The 20,920-nt window shown below is 40.1% G+C and overlaps 1 protein-coding gene across 4 annotated transcripts in view; it reads right to left on the reverse strand.

Annotated features, from left to right (window-relative positions):
* TINAG (tubulointerstitial nephritis antigen) overlaps positions 1–20,920 on the reverse strand; it is a 107,561-nt gene that overhangs the window by 71,516 nt on the left and 15,125 nt on the right. For all 4 annotated transcript variants that reach the window (XM_042236865.2, XM_060403078.1, XM_004018735.6 and 1 more), the window contains exon 4: positions 13,362–13,476. In XM_042236865.2, the coding sequence (XP_042092799.1) occupies positions 13,362–13,476 (115 nt within the window). The remainder of the gene's footprint in view (positions 1–13,361; positions 13,477–20,920) is intronic.

Here is a 20,920-nt window from a genome sequence, read left to right on the forward strand (position 1 = left end):
ACATTTCTCATACCTTCATTATTGGTTAATCAGTGTGCTTTTAGGAATTTATAATATTAAGCTGTCTCATGTTCCAGAAAAAGCTAGATTATCATTGTTATTGCAATTTATCACTTTAGAATTCTAATTTAATAATGGAGCTGTGCTATTTCCCTTCTGCTCTGTGGAAGTAATAAAAGTATAACACATTTTTGCAGGGTTGAGCTATTCAGAATTTGACATCCACTTTCCAAAGTTCGGAGAAGGCAATGGCACCCCACTCCAGTACTCTTGCCTGGAAAATCCCATGGATGGAGGAGCCTGGTGGGCTGCAGTCTGTGGGGTCGCTAAGAGTCGGACAGGACTGAGCAAATTCACTTTCACTTTTCACTTTCATGCACTGGAGAAGGAAATGGCAACCCACTCCAGTGTTCTTGCCTGGAGAATCCCAGGGATGGGGGAGCCTGGTGGGCTGCCATCTATGGGGTCACACAGAGTCGGACACGACTGAAGTGACTTAGCAGCAGCAGCAGCAGCAGTTCCAAAGTTGGCCAGAGAACTTTGTACATGGGAGGTATGCAGTGAATATCTGATAATAATGAGGAAATACACATCTATCTGATAGACTGCACAACTTTAAGAAAATCATTTCCTCCCCACAGGCACATTGTTATAATAATAGCATTTATTTATTTTTTATGATTTACTGTTTAAAAATAAAAGTATATGAATGTATAATCCTTCTCCATCAGAAAAGGTGATAGAGAAACAACAGGCAAAATACCATATTTTTTGAAAACATATTTACAGTATTTATCACTAAGTCAGATCAATTCATGAAGCTCACCTGTCAGATCTTATAAGACTTTTTACCAATTATTTAATATTGCTTTTCTTTAAAATAAGCCCATAGGACTTGAGACCCAAGAAGCGCGTATTACTTTGAAATTTTATTTACTTAATGATACCAGACAATCTGATATAATAAACATAGGGCAAATTTTACATCTCATTACTCCATGATTATTGCATTCCTCTATAAAGTAAGAATGTTTTCAAGAGCTAATAAAGAAAAGTAAACACCACAGAATAACAGCTTTTAGGAGTTGGTAATGAAGTCTGACTTCATTAAATGATTTTTTTCCCTTGGTCAAAGGATAACTCAATAAAGCAAAAAAGTCAAGAGGATCAGCTGACAGAGACAGAAATTCCAAAATGACAGTGACCTAAAGAGGCAAAATTTTAATTTTAAAAAATTTTACACTATTACAGATGGCATTTTACTTTCATTGTAATGCTGAAAAATTTCAGCCACATTCTGTTTCCAGATTAAGATTAGACAAACTTGAACAGTCTCCCACCTTAATATTTCAATTTTGATTAAAGATTAAATATCCTGTGAATAAATGTAAGAATTAAAAGAATTGGTGAATGCTGGAGAATATTTTACAATAATTGTTGCATTTAATAGAATCAAACTCTCTAAAAGTAAAGGAAACCCAGTCACAAAGCAGACTGAGAACTAACTAATCAAATTCTGGACATTTTGGACAGTGTTACTAAGAGCCCATGTCTGCACAGTATCCACTTGGTGAATCACCCCTTCATCCCCTAGTTGCACTTACTCCCACTTAAATGTGGATAATGAGTGACCCAAGAAGTCAACAGAAAATATTATTCTCTTCTGACCAAGTTCAGGGGCCATGCACACCACGAAATTTCTTCTAAGCTTCTTAATATTGGAGGAGAAAGGGCTAACTTCCAGGTGCTAATGGCAAAATGAATTTTTCATCTTCGATAATATTTGCCTTCATGCCTGAAATCTGAAAGAGTTTTGTTTTGTTACTTGGCCAGTTTTGGTTTTTATATGGAACTAGTTTCTTGTAAATATCATTAATCAGTGCCCACACTATGGCAGATGGTGCTAGCTCCTCAGGGCTCCTGCTTTGAGTAGGCTTTCCTTCCATTTATAAGGTTTAGTGATAGCAATTTTAGTTCAGTACCTGCAGGCTCAGAAAAATGACTATATTTCTTGGTCTCCCTTGACTTCCAGGTGTGGCCACATTACTAAGCTCTGTCCCATGGAATTTTACCCCTTTTTATTTATCCTTTTATCTTTTTTTTTTTTTTTTGCTTGAACCCAGGACATTGTCAAATGTAGGAAGCATCCCAGCTTCAGAGGTGTGATAATAAAGAAAATGTGCCTCTGGAAATTGATGAGCTGCTCTCTCTTAAGATGACTTTCTCAGAACACTAGTTCTGAGAAATTGTAATAGATAATTACAAGAGGAGCAGCAGATTAATCAAACAGTTCTAAGAAACACCAGCTTTAAAAATTAAATAAATAGTCTTTTTTGTCCTCACTGCAATATTTTTTATAAACTACCTAAGTGCTGAGAGGCTGGAAGAAACAAAAATAATATTTGTGATTCTCAATAATGCGTGACCCAGTGCAACGTATTCTACTCTATTTCATTTGATTTAACATCATTTTTGCTGTGAAGTAGATCAGAGGACTAGTGTTTCATGGAACTCACTTTGGGAAGAATCATCATATAGATTAGATAGTTTCTAACTTGGGGAGTCCATGTAGCCCAGAAGGACCCTAAAAAATCATCTGAAAACAGACCACCACTCGTGTCCTCCACCTGCCTTTTGTCTTTAGAAGTGAAGTGAAAGGCACTCAGTCGTGTGCGACTCTTGTGACCCCATAGACTGTAGCCCACCAGGCTCCTCTGTCCATGGGATTCTCCAGGCAAGAATACTGGAATGGGTTGCCATTTCCTTCTCCATGTCTTTAGAAACTTAGTTAAAGAATGAGTTTAATTAAAGGAATGAGAAAATGCAAAAAGAAAGGAAAACAGTGAAGCAAGACAAAATAATAATACTTTAGCCATTAAACAAAGTCCAAGGCCTCCTTTAGTTATTTCTCAAGGACTCTAGATAAATATTCAGGTCACATTTTGAGCTGTTTTGCAGACACTGAAACCCCCACCAGGTGGGAGAAGTTAACTATATGCTGCCGCAAGGACTTAGATCCCAGACCGCTTCCAACCAGAAGGTTAATGATGTGGACTCCCACTTGCCTCACCACCAACCGGTCAGAAGACCGTCCGCAAGCTCACGATGCCCTCTTCGACCTGTTGCTGTAAAACTCACTACCCTCTCCAGGTCAGAAACACAGTCTTGAGGGCGCTAGCCCGCTGTGCCCTCTTGCCTGGCAAAGCAATAAAGCTATTCTTTTCTGTCTCACACAAAACTCTCTCTCTGAGTTTCTATTCAGCATCAGTGAACAGAGGCCATATTTCGGCAACAGCCAAAGAGCAGGTATCTATTATATAAGCACACCTCAGGAACCACCTCAGGAATCACCTCAGGAATCACCTCAGGAATCACCTCAGGAATCTACTTTTTAACAGCCCCCAATTTTTGTTCCCAGAAAAGGGAAAAAGTAAATTTTCACATTTCTCTCTCAAAGATATGTCCTGTGGTGATCAATTCAGCCCCATGATGTTGATTCAATTACATCACAGTGCTACGCATCAGGCTTCGACTAGTAAAGAAAATAAACTAAAAACTCAGGAGCAGACTGATAACACATTCATTCTGCCACAAGTTCAGCTGAATAAGGAGTGAGGACAGTGTGTTTTTCCTCAAGTTTGCTGAAGGGTTTGCGATTCTGTTTTGAGGAGAGAGAGAAAGAAAAAAGAGAACCTGGAGGAAACATAAGGAAATGCTTGATGCTCTTTGAATTTCAAAATGCTTGTTTCAGAGACATTCAGTTCTGCCCCTGGTTCTTCACCCACAGAGTGGAGGAGATGCTGGGATGAACTGAGGGAAGTGTGCGCTTAAAGTCCACCATGACATCTGCCTGTCATGTTCTTCTGCTGCATCATTTACACCTACTGTGTGCTATGACAAACCTAGACAGCCTATTAAAAAGCAGAGACATCACTTTGCTGACAAAGGGCTGTATAGTCAAAGCTATGGTTTTTCCAGTAGTCATGGAAGGATGGGAAAGTTGGACCATAAAGAAGGCTGAGCGCCAAACAATTGATGGTTTCGAACTGTGGTGCTAGAAAAGACTCTTGAGAGTCCCTTGGACAACAAGGAGATCAAACCAGTCAATCCTAAAGGAAATCAACCCTGAATATACATTGGAAGTATTGATGCTGAAGCTGAAGCTCCAATACTTTGGCCCCCTGTTGTGAAGAGCTGACTCACTAGAAAAGACCCTGATGCTGGGAAAGATTGAGGGCAGGAGGAGAAGTGGGCAACAAAGGATGACAGGTTTGGATGGCATCACCTATTCAATGAACATGAATTTGAGCAAGCTCTGGGAGAATGTGAAGGAGAGTGAAGCTTGGCGTGTTCGCAGTTCATGGGGTCGCAAAGAACTGGACACAAAGACTAATGACGGGTAAAAAGGACCTTGGGAACAGTCACTCTGATATTTCCCAAAGGTACCTCTCATTGTTCAGTATTTACCAACACTAAAATACACCTCAGAAAATAAAAAACAACTGCCTCCTAGAGAAATAGATTTAGTCAATCACATACTATGTTTTATCTAGATAATGATGATCCAGGTAATGAAGTGAATTTTCCTTTCTCACTTCAATGATCAGTGGTTTTAAAAGTTGTATAATATATGAAATGTTACTTTACTTTAACTTCCAACAAACAAAAGAAAAATATGATATTTTTTATTTGTTAGTGATGCCAACTTAGACACACTAATATCATGTGTATTGAGTGTCTGAGAAAAGATGTACTAGTAAACAATGAGGTTATCCCCCAAATTTAGAACATGTTTATATACATCAACCTGATACCATATAATGTAGTAAAGTTACAGGCTTTAAATGTTTATTATTGCTTATTTATTTGGCTGCATCGGGTCTGAGTTGTGGCATATGAACTCCTTCAATTCAGTTCAGTTCAGTTGTTCAGTCGTGTCCAACTCTTTGCGACCGCATGAATCACAGCACACCAGGCCTCCCTGTCCAGCACCAACTCCCAGAGTTCACTCAGACTCAGACTCACATCCATCCAGCCATCTCATCCTCTGTCGTCCCCTTCTCCTCTTCCCCCCAATCCCTCCCAGCATCAGAGTCTCTTCCAATGAGTCAACTCTTCCCATGAGGTGGCCAAAGCTACTCCTGTAAATGTTATACCAGCTTTATTAGTGTTTTAATAGTTTCCAAATAGCTCCACCTAAGAGGCGAGTCTTACTTGTGATAACTTAGTTAACTTCATTGTTCTTCCAGGGAATGAATAATAAAGCTATTAAAATTATATTTTTTGACTAAGCCAAGTAGAAAAATGAACTCTGACTTTCTCCATCTCTGTTTGAAAATAGTATCTTTTATTCAAAATATTTGCAATATTTATAATAGAGTATAACTCAGGGAAGTCTCTTAAAGTTCTCTCTCAGATTCAATGCACTTCAACTTGATGCCTGGAAAACAATCAGGTACAGAGCTGTTCATTTGATTAGATTAGACTTGACATGATTTGATTTGATTTAGGAGCAGAGTAGAATTTTCAGGTTCACCAGAAATACATAAAGTCCATCAGGGCCAATAAATCCAGAACACTCTATTTATGAAATAAAATGCTCTAAATAATGAAGTCTTTCATTGGTTAGCTCTTACAGAATTTACCTGTTTCAGAAATCTGCTATTCTCCCAAGGTTAATGCAAGGAAGAAAGAATAAATTTATATATTATATAATAACATTTCTGTTATGCTCAACTATTATTGAGCATAATAGATTATGCTCAATCTATTATAACTGTGTGGTAAGTACTTATTATTCATCATTTCATGGACTTCTCACAGGCCTGTGAGCTGGGTACCTCTGCTATAAACATTTAAGCCAGACTAAATAAGATCCAAAGACACAGCATGCAGAGCTCATGTCCATCAGGGCATATGAAAGACAGCCATGTGACTAAATGCACTGCCTACATGTCCCTATCAACAGACCTCAACTGTGTTGTTTCTGTTGGCTTCAAAGGACTTCAGTTTTCAGTTCAGCGACCCCATGGACAGAAGCATGCCATGCTTCCCTGTCCATCACTAACAGTGGACAGTTGCACGCCAATTTTGCCTACAATCATAAGAATTCTTTCTGAGACACTAAGAAACCTTTGTTTTATCCCTGAATGCATTTCTGCTCCCTCCAGCACTTTTCTTTCAATATTGCAGCATCTCCTAAGTGTGTTCTGTGGAATATAAATCCTGTGGAATATTAACCATCATTATAAGCAAAGAAGAAGAGGTTCTATGATGTCATGATTTAGGAAACATGGGGTAAAAAAAAAAGTCAATGAAGGCAGAATTCTCTTCAGTATATTAATGAATAGTATGAGTCTTTGGAAGAAAGATACACCATTTCACAAATATACTTGACCACAGATAGTACATCTTTATTCCAAACCTTGCAGGATTGATGGCTAATGGCACATATGTTGAGAAATATTGAAATAAATTTCTGTGTTTTCTAACCTGTTTTAACTGTGTCTTAAATAGTTTCTAACCTGTATTTCTACCATAAAGAGAAAAAAGTCTAAAGTGGTAGAATTTAAATTTTCAGGGAGCTATGGTCTTCCAAAGACCAGCTCCCCATCAGTCCCACTGTGAATTTATCAAGACAGCACACAAAGTCCAAATGGGCTGAGAGAAAATTGTCAGTTAATCTAATTTAGAGGAAAACAATTTGGAACAGGGTTGTCCAATCAAGACATTATTTTGAACAATCTCAAGAAAGCACCTTTAAGAAAAGGTTAGGCAAAGGCTGATCAGCCAATGTCATTTGACTTGACACTAGACATAAATCTAAAGTGGATAGAAGTGAGTCTTCCTACAAAACAAGGATCTGCACGGTCTAGGCAGGACCTCTTGCCCTCTTCCCTTCCCCTCCCTCACTTCCTGTAGTCAGTCTGCTTGCACCAGGGAAAACAATCAGTCTCTGTTTCCTTTTGTCTGCTGACACTTAGGACTGTCATCCAGGAAGAGCTACCCAAATCTTTAAGCTAGACTCTTTCTAACCTCCCATGATCAATATATTCTATTCCTCATTGTTACACATCACAGTCTACAAAACTTCATTTGGGTTGAATTAATTCATACTTTGGGAGTCTCCAAAATCACTGCAAATAGTGATGCAGCCATGAAATTAAAAGACGCTTACTCCTTGGAAGGAAAGTTATGACCAACCTAGACAGCATATTCAAAAGCAGAGACATTACTTTGCCAACAAAGGTCTGTCTAGTCAAAGCTATGGTCATGTATGGCCATGTATGGCCATTTTCCAGTGATCATGTATGGATGTGAGAGTTGGACTCTAAAGAAAGCTGAGTGCTGAAGAATTGATGCTTTTGATCTGTGGTGTTGGAGAAGACTCTTGAGAGTCCCTTGGACTGCAAGGAGATCCAACCAGTCCATCCTAAAGGAGATCAGTCCTGGGTGTTCATTGGAAGGACTGATGCTGAAGTTGAAACTCCAATACTTCAGCCTCCTCATGCAAAGAGTTGACTCATTGGAAAATCTCTGATGCTGGGATGGATTGGGGGCAGGAGGAGAAGGGGACAACAGAGGACGAAATAGCTGGATGGCATTACTGACTCAATGGACATGAATTTGGGTAAACTCTGGGAGTTGGTGATGGACAGGGAGGCCTGGTGTGCTGCGATTCATGAGGTCACAAAGAGTTGGACATGACTGAGTGACTGAACTGAACTGAATTCATATAGATTAGCCAGTTTTTTTTTCATATTTATATGATCATGGAACTCTCTATAGAAGACCTGTTGATAAGCCTCTAACTTAGCTCAGAAGACATATTATGGAAATAATGGCTTCAGTCAAGCCAGGAAGCCAGGAAGCCAGCTAGAGAAGATAAGAGCTTTCCCAGGAAACAGGGATGACTCACAGTTCACCTTTCCCACTCAAGATAAAGAATATGATAAATCTCAGTTCTCATTCAGGTAATGTGATCAAGGAAAAGGACATGTCTTGGGCTGGTGATGCAGAGTTCTCAGAAAAACCATCCCAACACTTGGTAACTGCCTATCCAGTTAGTACAGTTAGTATGTAATACACCATCCTATGTTTAAAATTGTACTTTAAAAAATGTGTGTGTGGGGGCGGGGGGAGTTATCCAGAAGCAAACACACAAAATAATTCATTTCTACTGTATTCAGAGTCCATTTGATAATTGGGGGTATTTTGTATTATATGTAGCCACCAGGCTAAGCATTAACCTATTTTTAAAGCTCTTCCTGTAGCAACCAGTTTAACTCAGTTCATTTGATCTCATGTTATTCACTGAAGTACTTGTTATGTTTCTGATTTTCTAGTATTCGACCAGATACCAGGACAATTTCAACAATCAGAAATTTTCTGAAGAGACTTCAGCCCTCAAGCTACTGTACCTTAGAAATGAGAAGCGATTTCCTTGCTTTGCATCAACAGAACTCTTACAGATCAGCCAGATTTTCCTTATTGCCTTCCTGGAACTATTTGGCAACTTTATTACATTTATTCATAGTGCTAGGTAATTTAAATTCTCCCAAATCACTAATCGTTTTTCATTTAAATATCACTTTAGTGACTTTTATGCAAACAAATCCCCAGGAGCCAATAAGTGATTTAGAATTAGATTTCCTTTTTCTATGCTATAAACTGTGGCAACCTGGGAAAAAAATGTACCTCATTTCCCCTAGAATATAAAATACTCTAAATTGCAAGAAAATAGAGCTTCCATAAGATATGTTAGAAAGAATTCAGAGAAAATGTATATTGACACCTAAATGAGTATTTGGCTTAGTGGGCCCTCACTAGAAGCAAGGGAAAAATAGTCCTTATTGAGGGGATGAATTTCTTATTTTCCCAAACAATTCTGTCTCTTTTTATCCAGATAAGGACAAAAATGAAAAAGAAAAAAACAGGGAAAAGTATCTCTTTTACAACTGATCATATAATTAAGTCACTCAAAGTTATGATAACCTCTAAAGATGTTATAATTTACTGATTGTAGAAAAAAATCCAAAAATATATCTATTGTAGCTGTTCAGTCACTCAGATGTGTCTGACTCTTTGCTACCCCATGGACTGCAGCATGCCAAGCATCCCTGTCCATCACCATCTCCTGGAGCTTGTTCAAACTCATATTCATTGAATCAGTGATGCCACCCAATGTCTCGTCCTCTGCCATCTCCTTCTCCATCCCCTTCTCCTCCTGCCTTCAATCTTTCCCAGCATCAGGATCTTTTCTAATGAGGCGACTCTTCTCATCAGTGACCAAAGTATCGGAATTTCAACATCAGTCCTTCCAAAGAATATTCAGGATTGATTTCCTTTAGGATTGACTGGCTTTATCTCCTTGAAGTCTAAGGGACTCTCAAGAGTCTTCTCCAATGCCACAGTTAAAAAACATCAATTCTTTGGTTTTCAGCCTTCTTTATGGTCCAACTCTCACATGCATACATGTGAATTGGAAAAATCATAGCTTTAACTAAAGGGATATTTGTAGGTAAAATAATATCTCTGCTTTTCAGTACACTGTCTAGGTTTTCCATAGCTTTTCTTCCAAGGAGCAAGCATCTTTTAACTTCATGCCTGTAGTCACCACCTGCAGTGATTTTGGAGCCTACAAAAATTAAGTCTGTCACTGTTTCCATTTTTCCCCATCTATTTGCCATAAACTGATGGGACCAGATGCCATGATATTAGTTTTCTGAATGTTGAATTTTACGACAGCTTTTTCACTCTTCTCTTTCATCTTCATCAAGAGGCTCCTTAGTCCCTCTTCATTTTCTGCCATAAGGATGGAGTCATCTGCATATCTGAGGTTATTGATATTTCTCTGGGAAATCTTGATTCCAGTTTGTGCTTCATCCAGCCCAGCATTTGGCATCATGTGTTGGAGAAGACTCTTGAGAGTCCCTTGGACTGCAAGGAGATTCAACTAGTCCATTCTGAAGGAGATCAGCCCTGGGATTTCTTTGGAAGGAATGATGCTAAAGCTGAAACTCCAATATTTTGCCCACCTCATGCGAAGAGTTGACTCATTGGAAAAGACTCTGATGCTGGGAGGGATTGGGGGCAGGAAGACAAGGGGATGACAGAGGATGAGATGGCTGGATGGCATCACTGACTCGATGGACATGAATGTGAGTAAACTCCGGGAGTTGGTGATGGACAGGGAGGCCTGGCATGCTGCAATTCATGGAGTTGCAAAGAGTCGGACACGACTGAGCGACTGAACTGAATTGAACTGACTCAGCATATAAGTTAAATAAGCAGGGTGACAATACACAGCCTTGATGTACTCCCAAATATTGAACCAGTCCATTGTTCCATGTCCGGTACTAACTGTTGCTTCTTGACCTGCATACAGATTTCTCAGGAGGCAGGTAAGGTGACCTGGTATTCCCATCTCTTTAAGAATTTTTCACAGTTTGTTGTGATCCACACAGTCAAAGGCTTTAGTGCCATCAATGAAGCAGAAGTAGGTGTAGTCAATGAATCATATTTGCTGCTTAGAAATATATCTAAGCTGATCATTTCAGAAAGATATCTGGTTCCAAGATTAAAAGCCATTTTTGCCATTTTGAACCTGAATGGGTCAAAGTTAACTGATTCTACAGGAACACTCAGTACCATTTGGGGGACAGATCTTTTAAAGTCCTGGCTCTGCCCATGATACGGAACAACTTAGATGCCTATCAACAGAAAAATGGATAAAGAAGATATGGTACATGTATATATACAGTGGAGTATTACTCAGATATAAAAAGGAACAAAATTGGATCATTCGTAGTGTTGTGGATGAAACTAGAGTTTGTCATACAGAGTGAAGTAAATCAGGAAGAGGAAAATATCGCATATTAATGTATATATTATGGGATCTAGAAAAATGCCACAGCTGAACCTATCTGCAGAGCAAGAATAAAGATAAATACATAGAGGAAGCAATTGTGAACACAGTCGAGTGGGGAGTGGCTGAGATGAGCTGAGAGACTAGCATTGACATAAAATCACTACCATGTATAAAACAGATAGCGGAAAAACTGCCTCTTGTACACACAGTGAACTCTGCCCAGTGCTGTGATGACCTAGAGGGCTGAGATGGGAAGGAGAGGGAGGCTCAAGAGGGAGAGAATAAATGTACACATATAGCTGATTCACGTTGTCGTACAGCAGAAGCTAACACATTGTAAACCAATTCTACTAGAATAAAAAAATTACAATAGTATAGTTCTGGCTCTGCCATGTAAATAGTTCTAGGTGGCTTCTCTCTACTTCAGCGTGACTTAGCCTCTCTCTTTCTCAGTGTTCTTGTCTTTAAAACACAGATAATTACAGTACCCACTACATCAAGCCAAGAATTAGATGAGATAATGTATGAAAGTGCTAATACGAGTGCTTGGCACACAACTACTCAATCCATGGCAGCTGTTATGATCTTTTCGCATACTAGTTACAATTTAGCAGAGTCTGCTACTGGAATGTGAATTGGAATAATAGCTCAGGGGATTACATCTTTCGAAAGCAAAGCACATTAAACATTTAATGAGAAACTTGTGGATTTACAACTCATCCAACAGCAAACAGCAGCACTGCTTGCTCTCAAATGCTGAGAGCTTCCAGACAGCCAGGAACCGACATCTTCATTCCAGAGTGAAGTGCTAGTTCCTTAGCAGCCTGCACATTTGTTCTTTGGGCTTTTTCAAATTTCATTTTTATTTTATATTGGAGCATAATTGATTTTCAATGTTGTGTTTGTTTTAGGGGTACAGCAAAGTGATTCAGCTTGTCTATATGCAAATATTCATCCTTTTTCAGATCCTTTTTCCATGAAGTTTATTACAGAATATTGAGTAGAGTTCCCTGAGATACACAGAGTGTGTTGTATTAGTCACTGAGTCATATCTGACTCTTTGAGACCTCATGGACTGCAGCCCTCCAGGCTCTTCTGTCCATGAAATGCTCCAGGCAAGAATACTGGAGTGGATTATCATTCCCTTCTTCAGGCTATCTTCCTGATCCAGGTATTGAACCTGAATCCCCTGCATTGCAGACAGATTCCTTACTATCTGAGCCACCAGGAAAGCCCCATTATCTATTTTATATACAAGAGCTTCCCAGGGAGTTCAGTGGTAAAGAATCAGCCTGATACTACTAGATGCAAGAGACACGGGTGGCAAAGAATCAGACCATACAGGCATGCACACAATGTGTATATGCTAATTCCAAACTCCTAATTTATCCCTCCTTTCCACCTTTCCCTTTTGGTAACCATAAGTTTGTTTTTGAAGTAAGACAGAGAAAGAAATATATCCTATGATATCACTTATAGGTGGAATCTTAAAAAAAGAAGTACAAATGCCCTGGGCATTTGTAACAGGCGTTGAATATAATCAACATCTCAACTGAGAGGTCCACATGTGGGGTAGTAAAGCTGCAGCTCTAAGTTAGAGATTTGTGATAACTAGAGAAGGAGAAGTCTCTTTATCCAAGACACCTATGATCAGAAGATAACACCTCTCAGGAATGAAAGGGAAAACTAATTCAGTAGTACAGAGCATGAAGGTGTTAGGAAATGTGGCAATTTCATGAGTTTGCCAGCTTGTCAGGCAAAATTTGAAGGTGTTCTTTAAATGAAAAAATGTGAGGATTTTTTAAGATAAACTTCGTTAATCATCAAAGCACACTCACCTGCTCAAAACTCACTATTTCAGTTATTTTAAATGATTTTATTTGCAAAGCAGAAATAGAGACAGAGACATAGAGAGCAAACGTATGGGCACCAAGAGGGGAAAGGGGGTTGAATGGGAGGAACTGAGAGATGGAGACTGACATACACACTATTGATACTGCGTGTAGATAGGTTAACTGATGAGAACCTGCTGTGTAGCAGAGTGAACTCCACTCAATGCTCTGTGTGACCTAAATGGGAAGGAAATCCGGAAAAGGGGATATATGTAAATGTGGGCTTCCCCTATGTCTCAGTGGTAAAGAATTCATCTGCAGCCCAGGAGGCACAGGAGACGTGGATTTGAGCTCTGGGTCAGGAAGTTTCCCTGGAAGAGGAAATGGCAACCACTCCAATATTCTCACCTGAAAACTCTCATGGACAGTGGAGCCTGGTGGGCTACAGTCCAAAGGGTCACAAAAAGTCAGACACCTCTGAATGCCTGAGCGTGTGTATAATTATAGCTGATTCACTTTGCTGTACAGTAGAAACGAACACAATATTGTAAGGCAACTATACCCCAATAAAAGTTAATTTTAAAAATTGCTTTAAATGCACCTATGAACACACTTATACAAACACACATATACATGAATCAAACTGAGCAAATACTTACGGTCACTTCGTTCATGCTCAGAAGCAGGGGGCTGGGTGGTAAGGTGCCAAGGCGGTATTTGAAACCTTCCTCTAATGTCATTCCCCAGAACTGGCTATAGTTCTGGGCTGTCCATCTGCCTTACAAATGAAAGAGAAAGAATAGGTACAGGTTATATGATGTCACTTTCATCAATATAGGTTCATGTGTTTTTCTGAAATTATACAGAAGCAAGTCTGACAAAATTGGAACCATTACTGAAAACTAGGTATTTGTTATATTAATGATGCATTATTGATCACTCTAATATGGAAGCATATCACTCTTCTTAAATTAGGTCTACATCAATGATTTAAATAACTCATATGAGGAAACTAAGGCTGTATCAACATAGACTAAATTTAAGAATATGGAATCTCTACTTACAGTGAAGTGATTTTAGTAAAAGGCCAATATATGTAGTTTCTTTTAAAAATCATTAAATGCGTTTTAGACAGAAGCTTGAATGTATAGGTTAAATAAGGTAATGTATTGTTTATAATTTAGACTTGAAAAGAAGTTGACGGTGTAAAAAGAAGTATCCATGAAAAATTGAAGACAAAATAGTTACACTTAAAAAGATTATAGCAATGCTAATTAATTTTATTTAAATATTAAAATAGTTTATTGCATATAAATGAGTTAATTTGTGTTAAGTGCCCAATAATCTTAGTCATTATTAACAATAATATGAATTCAATTGATGTAAAATTAAATAACAAAAAAGCACATACTTTTCTAGAAACATACTTCATGCCTTACATAGAAAAGGAAGATTTGTTTTCAAACTCTTATGTTGATATTTGAAGAAAATTCCTTAAGAAACATTTAAAATATTTTTACACATATATAGTTTCTAAAAAAATAAATTTCTATTATGGTTTATTCCAAGATATTGAATATATTTTCCTGTGCTACACAGTAGAACTTTGTCATTATCCATTCTATATGTAACAGTTTGCATCCACTATCTCCAAACTCCCAATCCATCTCTCCCCTACCCTGCTTCCTGCTTGGCAACCACAGATCTGTTTTCTATGTCTGTCATCACACTCCAAGTTAGCATTTACTGAATCCTCTTAATTTATCGATCATATTCTCCAATAAACACTGGGAACATAGAAATAAATCAACTTCTCAACCTTCAAAAATCTCATACCCTAAAAAATGACAAAGAGAGAAATGACTTCAGTTTGCGTTATTTATTAGCAGTAGGTCAAACACTGATCAGAGTAGAGACTTGAAACATAACTCTGCCTGAAGCAGTTAGAACAATTTTTTACAGACAGTGAGTTTTCAGTGCTCATCCTAGAAGAATGTGAATGAGTTAGGTAGCCAGATGTGGGAGAAGATAGAATTTATTCTAAACAAAGGCAACTCTGGAGTAAAGCAGATTTGAAATTGGGAAGCATATATTACAAAAGAGGAGATATGTAATGCTTAAACTATGAGAGACACCAGAAAGACAGGCTGGAAAGAGTGTAAATGATGAGGTGGTAAAGCATTTGGGCCAAATTGTCATTTATGCAGAGGAGCGTAATTCTATTCTAAAGCAATGGAGTGTCATTGAAGAGTTTTCAAGAACAAGAGTGACGGAAGCAAAGCTTTGTTTTAGAAGGATAGCCATGAAAGTATAAAGGATTGGTGTGAGGTACATTCGGCTGGAAACAAAAGAAAAAGTCAGATCACTTCAAGCTAGGCTTGATCAAGAAATGCACTACAATATAGCATAGAAATATAGGAAACAGATTTCTAAAATAAGCCTGGTGAGAAAAATAAGAGCCTAGTGACTGAGAGTGAAGAGGGGGAAAGCCTGAAACTAACTTTGGGTATTCTGGCTTAGTTGACAAGGTAGAGGGAGCTGCCAGCAACCAAGCACAAGCCAAGGGCTCTTCTTTTCAGTTGGGGTATTTTTGATTTGACACATCATTGAGAAATCAGGACCAACTTATTCAATAGACTAAACACTGAGCTCATAAAAAAAATCAGATTTAGAGATAGGATAGATTAAAAATGGGCACAAATTCTTCTCCATTTCTTCCCATTAAGAAATGGAGTTCATTTTTTCCAACTGTTGAAAATGAGCTGGCCTGGTGACTTGCTCTGCTCAGTAGAAAGCAGTGAAACTGGCAGTGTGAAAATTTCAAGCCTTGGCCTCCAAAGGGGCCATTTCTAGCCTCCACTTGTGTCCTGCTTGAACACTGTCATTATGTGAAGAAGCCAAGGCTGTCCTCCTGGAGACATCTGGGCCCCCAACAACCAGCACCAACCACCAGCCATGGGAGTGAGGCCACCTAGACAGTGCAGCCCAGCTAAGGCTCCAGATGTCTGTGGACACATCCACAGGAAAGATCAGGAAAAGAGCCTCAGCTAAGCTCATCCTGCACTGCTGATGTGAACATAAAAATAAAGCCATGGGTGTACATGTGTTCCCCACTCTGAACCCCCCTCCCACCTCCCTCCCTACCCCATCCCTCAGGGTCATCCCAGTGCTCCAGCCCTGAGCACCCTGTCTCATGCATCAAACCTGGACTGGTGATCTATTTCACTTATGATAATATACATGTTTCAACACTATTCTTTCAAATCATCCCACCCTTGCCTTCTCCCACAGAGTCCAAAAGTCTGTTCTTTACATCTGTGTCTCTCTTGCTGTCCCGCATATGGGGTCATCATTACCATATTTCTAAATTCCATATATATGTGTTAATATACTGTATTGGTGTTTTTCTTTCCAACTTACTTCACTCTGTACAATAGGCTCCAGTTTCATCCACCTCATTAGAACTGATTCAAATGCATTCTTTTTAATAGCTGAGTAATATTCCATTATGTATATGTACCACAGTTTTCTTATCCATTCATCTGCCAATGGACATCTAGGTTGCTTCCATGTCAATGTATGGCAAAAACCACTACAATATTGTAAAGTAATTAGCCTCCAATTAAAATAAATTAATTAATTTAATTTAAAAAAGAAAATAAATAAATAAAGCTTGTGCCCCTGTTTGAGTTTCCTGAGCCATACAGCAAATCTATTTTACATATAGTAATGTAAGGTAAGTTTCCATGTTACTGTATCAACCTAGAGGGGTGGGATGGGGAGGGAGATGGGAGGGAGTTTCAAAAGGGAGGAGATGTATGTATACCTGTGGCTGATTCATGTTAAGGTTTGACAGAAAACAGCAAAATTCTGTAAAGCAATTATCCTTCAATAAAAAATAAGTTAATTTTAAAAAAAGATCCCACTTGTGGCACGGTACAGCCAAAATAAAGAGAACTTTTAAGAAATAAATAAATAAATAAAGCTTGTGGTTTTAAGCTACTAAATTCCAAAGTGATTTTGTTACATAGCATCAGATAACTGAGACTATCTCTTTCTCCCTTCATTCCACTAACTTGCTAGTTATCACTTGTGCTACGAATTTGGGATTTATAACAGCCCTATCATTAGAAACCCTTTTACAAAGCTATGGCATGTGGGCTCCTCAGCTGGATTGTAAATTCCTCTAAGACATTATTTATTTGTATTCTCAGCAGTGCCAAAAGGGAAACACATGTTTTGTTAATATTAATTGCATGAAAACATAATACAAGGAACAAATAAGCACAAAAGTAGGTTATGCAGAATGAATAAAGGCTTGGATCTAAATACTACCAAGATGACAGAAATAAATGCTTTAAAGCAAAGGCTGCAGATATTTCCATGTAGGTTATTTTTAAAAGAGCCTAAAATAGACATTGAATGATATAAATGATTTCATTTTCACACATGAAAGCAACTTGAACATCAGAAACAGTAAATATCTGAGAATCAGAACTTTCTTTTAAATTCAAGGACAGTCTGTCTTTACTTCCCTGGTAAATAATTTCAGTGTTAGTCCTTTTCTTCATCTCTCATCTCTTTTACTTACCTCTTGCAGGCAGAGAGCAAATTGGCCGGGATGGTGTGTTCAGGCTCTCTGGGCCCATGTTTTGTAAACAATGAGTATGTAGTAGCAGAGATCATTTATAGCGCCGCACGTGCATGTCACGAGGTACTCACATGGTCACAGGTTGTGTGCAGCACACATATATGTGAGCTCCACCCATAAACTGGGGGTTTTACTATGATGTCATGGCTGTGTCTGTTGGATTAGTCACGGGAGGAGAGAATTGTGTGGCTGCTGCATCAGCCAGGAGAGAATACTGCTACGGCTGCTAAACCAGCCAAGAGAAAGTCTGTGCCAGCCAGCAGAGAATAAATGTGCCTGCAGTTCCTGGGGCCCCTCCAGTCTCCCTCCAGCCTCTAAGCTCACGGCTTGCCTTCCCTGAGTTCAAAGAACAGTGCACACAGAGAGATACAGCAAGACAATTGGCGCCACAAACAGGATGATCAGCGATACGACTGGCATAGTTGGCAGGATACCCAGCGGGTAGGGGAGTCTGAGGCTCCACTCGATGGAGGAAGCCAGTGGCCACCAGATAGCATATGGTACTGTGTGGCCTCTGTTCTCTTGACATGGGCTCCAGTTGGAAGACTGGGAAGTGGTGGATGGTTCACTGGATAGTACTGAAAGGCATTACAGGCAGTGAGTTCTCATTTGCAGAAAAAGGCAGCACTAACTGCCTGGCACTGTGGGGTGGGTTTTCCTGACTGCACTGAAGGCGAGTATTGATAGTGCTCTCTGTGATGCCATGCCGGTGTGCAGTGTGCAGAGACACTTGGAAGAACTGGAGCAGCATATACTGGTGTTAGAGCAAGAACCCCGTGGCCCTGAAGAACCCAGCATCTCTGACAGCGAGGTGGTAAGTGACTGTGATGATGAATGTTATGAACCCGTGGGTCCCCGCTTGACAGCGAGGCCCGCTGTGCAGCAGAAAGTGAAGCGTGAGCAGCCTAAGGCCAAGGCTGGGGGGCGTGGTCAAGGGGCCCCAGTGTGACTGAGTTCATGACATATACTCAGGTGAAGTTGGCCAACTTGGGTTAGCAGTTTCAGCAAACGCACAGGAACACTTGGAAGCACGGCTTTGGCGACTTTGGGACACAGGGGTGGGCCCGGCACCTGAGAGGCTTTGCAGGTCCTTACTGAGAGAAGCCCGGGAGAAGGAAATGGCAACCACACTCCAGTGTTCTTGCCTGGAAAATTCCAAGGACGGAGGAGCCTGGCAGGCTACAGTCCATGGGGTTGCAAAGAGTCAGACACAACTGAGCGACTTCACTTCACTTCCCTGAGAGAAGTAGAGAGACGGCATGCAGGATGCCATTTTGAAAGTGTGAAGAGCCCACAGGGGGCCCAAGCTAGCAGGAGTCCCAACTGGGTTATGCAGATGCAAATGTGGGCTAATTTATGGGGAGTGTACTGTAAAGGCCGTGTCCTCAGATTTAGAAAAGTGTAATCATGTGGGTGGACTGTGAACACCACAAAAGATCCCTTCCTTGCAGGGTGGGCCTGGTGCCTGGGGGGGGTTTGTGTGTCCTTAATAAAAATTCCGCAGGAGTGGAGTTGCCCTGTGGAGGTTTTCCTAGAATCTCACAAGGACAGATGGTGCACTGGACTTGGCCATGAAAGATAGAGGCACTCCACATGCGGTGGCCGGCTCTTCCAGCACCATCAGGGCAAGGACTGCAACAGGAGTCCCAAGTGATACCTGGTGTTGGGTTTTGCTATGCATTGGGGATGTAACTGCTGTTGTAGCTACTGCTGTTGCAAGATGTAAATCCAAGGGTCAGTGTTACTGGCCAAAGGAATATCACAGATGGACGACGCATAGAATGTGAGCGAGAGACCCTGAAGGGGTGGAGTGTGGGGAGAGAGCAAATTGGCCAAGATGGCTGTCCAGGCTGTCTTGCCCCACATTTTGTAAATAATGACTGTGTAACAGCTGAAATCATTTATAGTACTGCACATGCACGTCATGAGGTTCTCAGTTGGTCATGAGTTGTGTGCGATTTGCATATATGTAAGCTCCACCCATAAAGTAGGAAGAGTTACTGCTGCCTCGTGGCTGTGTCCATTGGGTCAGTCCCAAGAGGAGAGAACTGCAGTACGTCCGCTCAGCCAGACAAGAGAGCGGCTGTGTTACGGCTGCTGTGCCCACCTGGAGAGAATAAAGTTCCTACCGCTCCTTGAGCCTCTTTCTAGCCTGTTAGCTTGTGCCTTGCCTACCCTCGGTTCAACGAACAGTGTGCACACTGGGATACAGCAAGACAGTTGGCGCCACAAGCGGGGCCATCAGCGATACACCTCTTTCCCCCATTTTGTCTATGTATATTTTCTTTTGCTGCAATTTTATTTCCTTTTTTTTTTTTTTGAGTCGTCTGTGTTTGCTACTAAAAGGTAAAGCCCATGCCTCTGAAATATTCCTGGAGTACTCTCAACAGTAAACGAATGATGCAAAAATGTTTCCTTCCGAGGGAGATAGCATTCCCAACAGATCTAGACTCTTATATGAGGAGATAGCATTCCCAACAGATCTAGACTCTTATATGAGGAGATAGCATTCCCAACAGATCTAGACTCTTATATGAGGAGATAGCATTCCCAACAGATCTAGACTCTTATATGAGGAGATAGCATTCCCAACAGATCTAGACTCTTATATGAGGAGATAGCATTCCCAACAGATCTAGACTCTTATATGAGGAGATAGCATTCCCAACAGATCTAGACTCTTATATGAGGAGATAGCATTCCCAACAGATCTAGGCTCTTATATGAGGAGATAGCATTCCCAACAGATCTAGGCTCTTATATGAGGAGATAGCATTCCCAACAGATCTAGGCTCTTATATGAGGAGATAGCATTCCCAACAGATCTAGGCTCTTATATGAGGAGATAGCATTCCCAACAGATCTAGGCTCTTATATGAGGAGATAGCATTCCCAACAGATCTAGACTCTTATATGAGGAGATAGCATTCCCAACAGATCTAGACTCTTATATGAGGAGATAGCATTCCCAACAGATCTAGACTCTTATATGAGGAGATAGCATTCCCAACAGATCTAGACTCTTATATGAGGAGATAGCATTCCCAACAGATCTAGACTCTTATATGAGGAGATAGCATTCCCAACAGATCTAGGCTCTTATATGAGGAGATAGCATTCCCAACAGATCTAGGCTCTTATATGAGGAGATAGCATTCCCAACAGATCTAGGCTCTTATATGAGGAGATAGCATTCCCAACAGATCTAGACTCTTATATGAGGAGATAGCATTCCCAACAGATCTAGGCTCTTATATGAGGAGATAGCATTCCCAACAGATCTAGACTCTTATATGAGGAGATAGCATTCCCAACAGATCTAGACTCTTATATGAGGAGATAGCATTCCCAACAGATCTAGACTCTTATATGAGGAGATAGCATTCCCAACAGATCTAGACTCTTATATGAGGAGATAGCATTCCCAACAGATCTAGGCTCTTATATGAATTTCTCTCCACACTGCTTTAAGCGGTGGTTTCTCTTGGGTTCAGGGACAGCAGAAAGGTTGGCTGCTTATCTTGGCTTCCTGGAAGTGTGTGCTTGTTAAGTCTAGCATTTGAATCC

This window comes from Ovis aries, chromosome 20, assembly GCF_016772045.2.
Source record: "Ovis aries strain OAR_USU_Benz2616 breed Rambouillet chromosome 20, ARS-UI_Ramb_v3.0, whole genome shotgun sequence".
Lineage (NCBI taxonomy): Eukaryota > Metazoa > Chordata > Mammalia > Artiodactyla > Bovidae > Ovis > Ovis aries.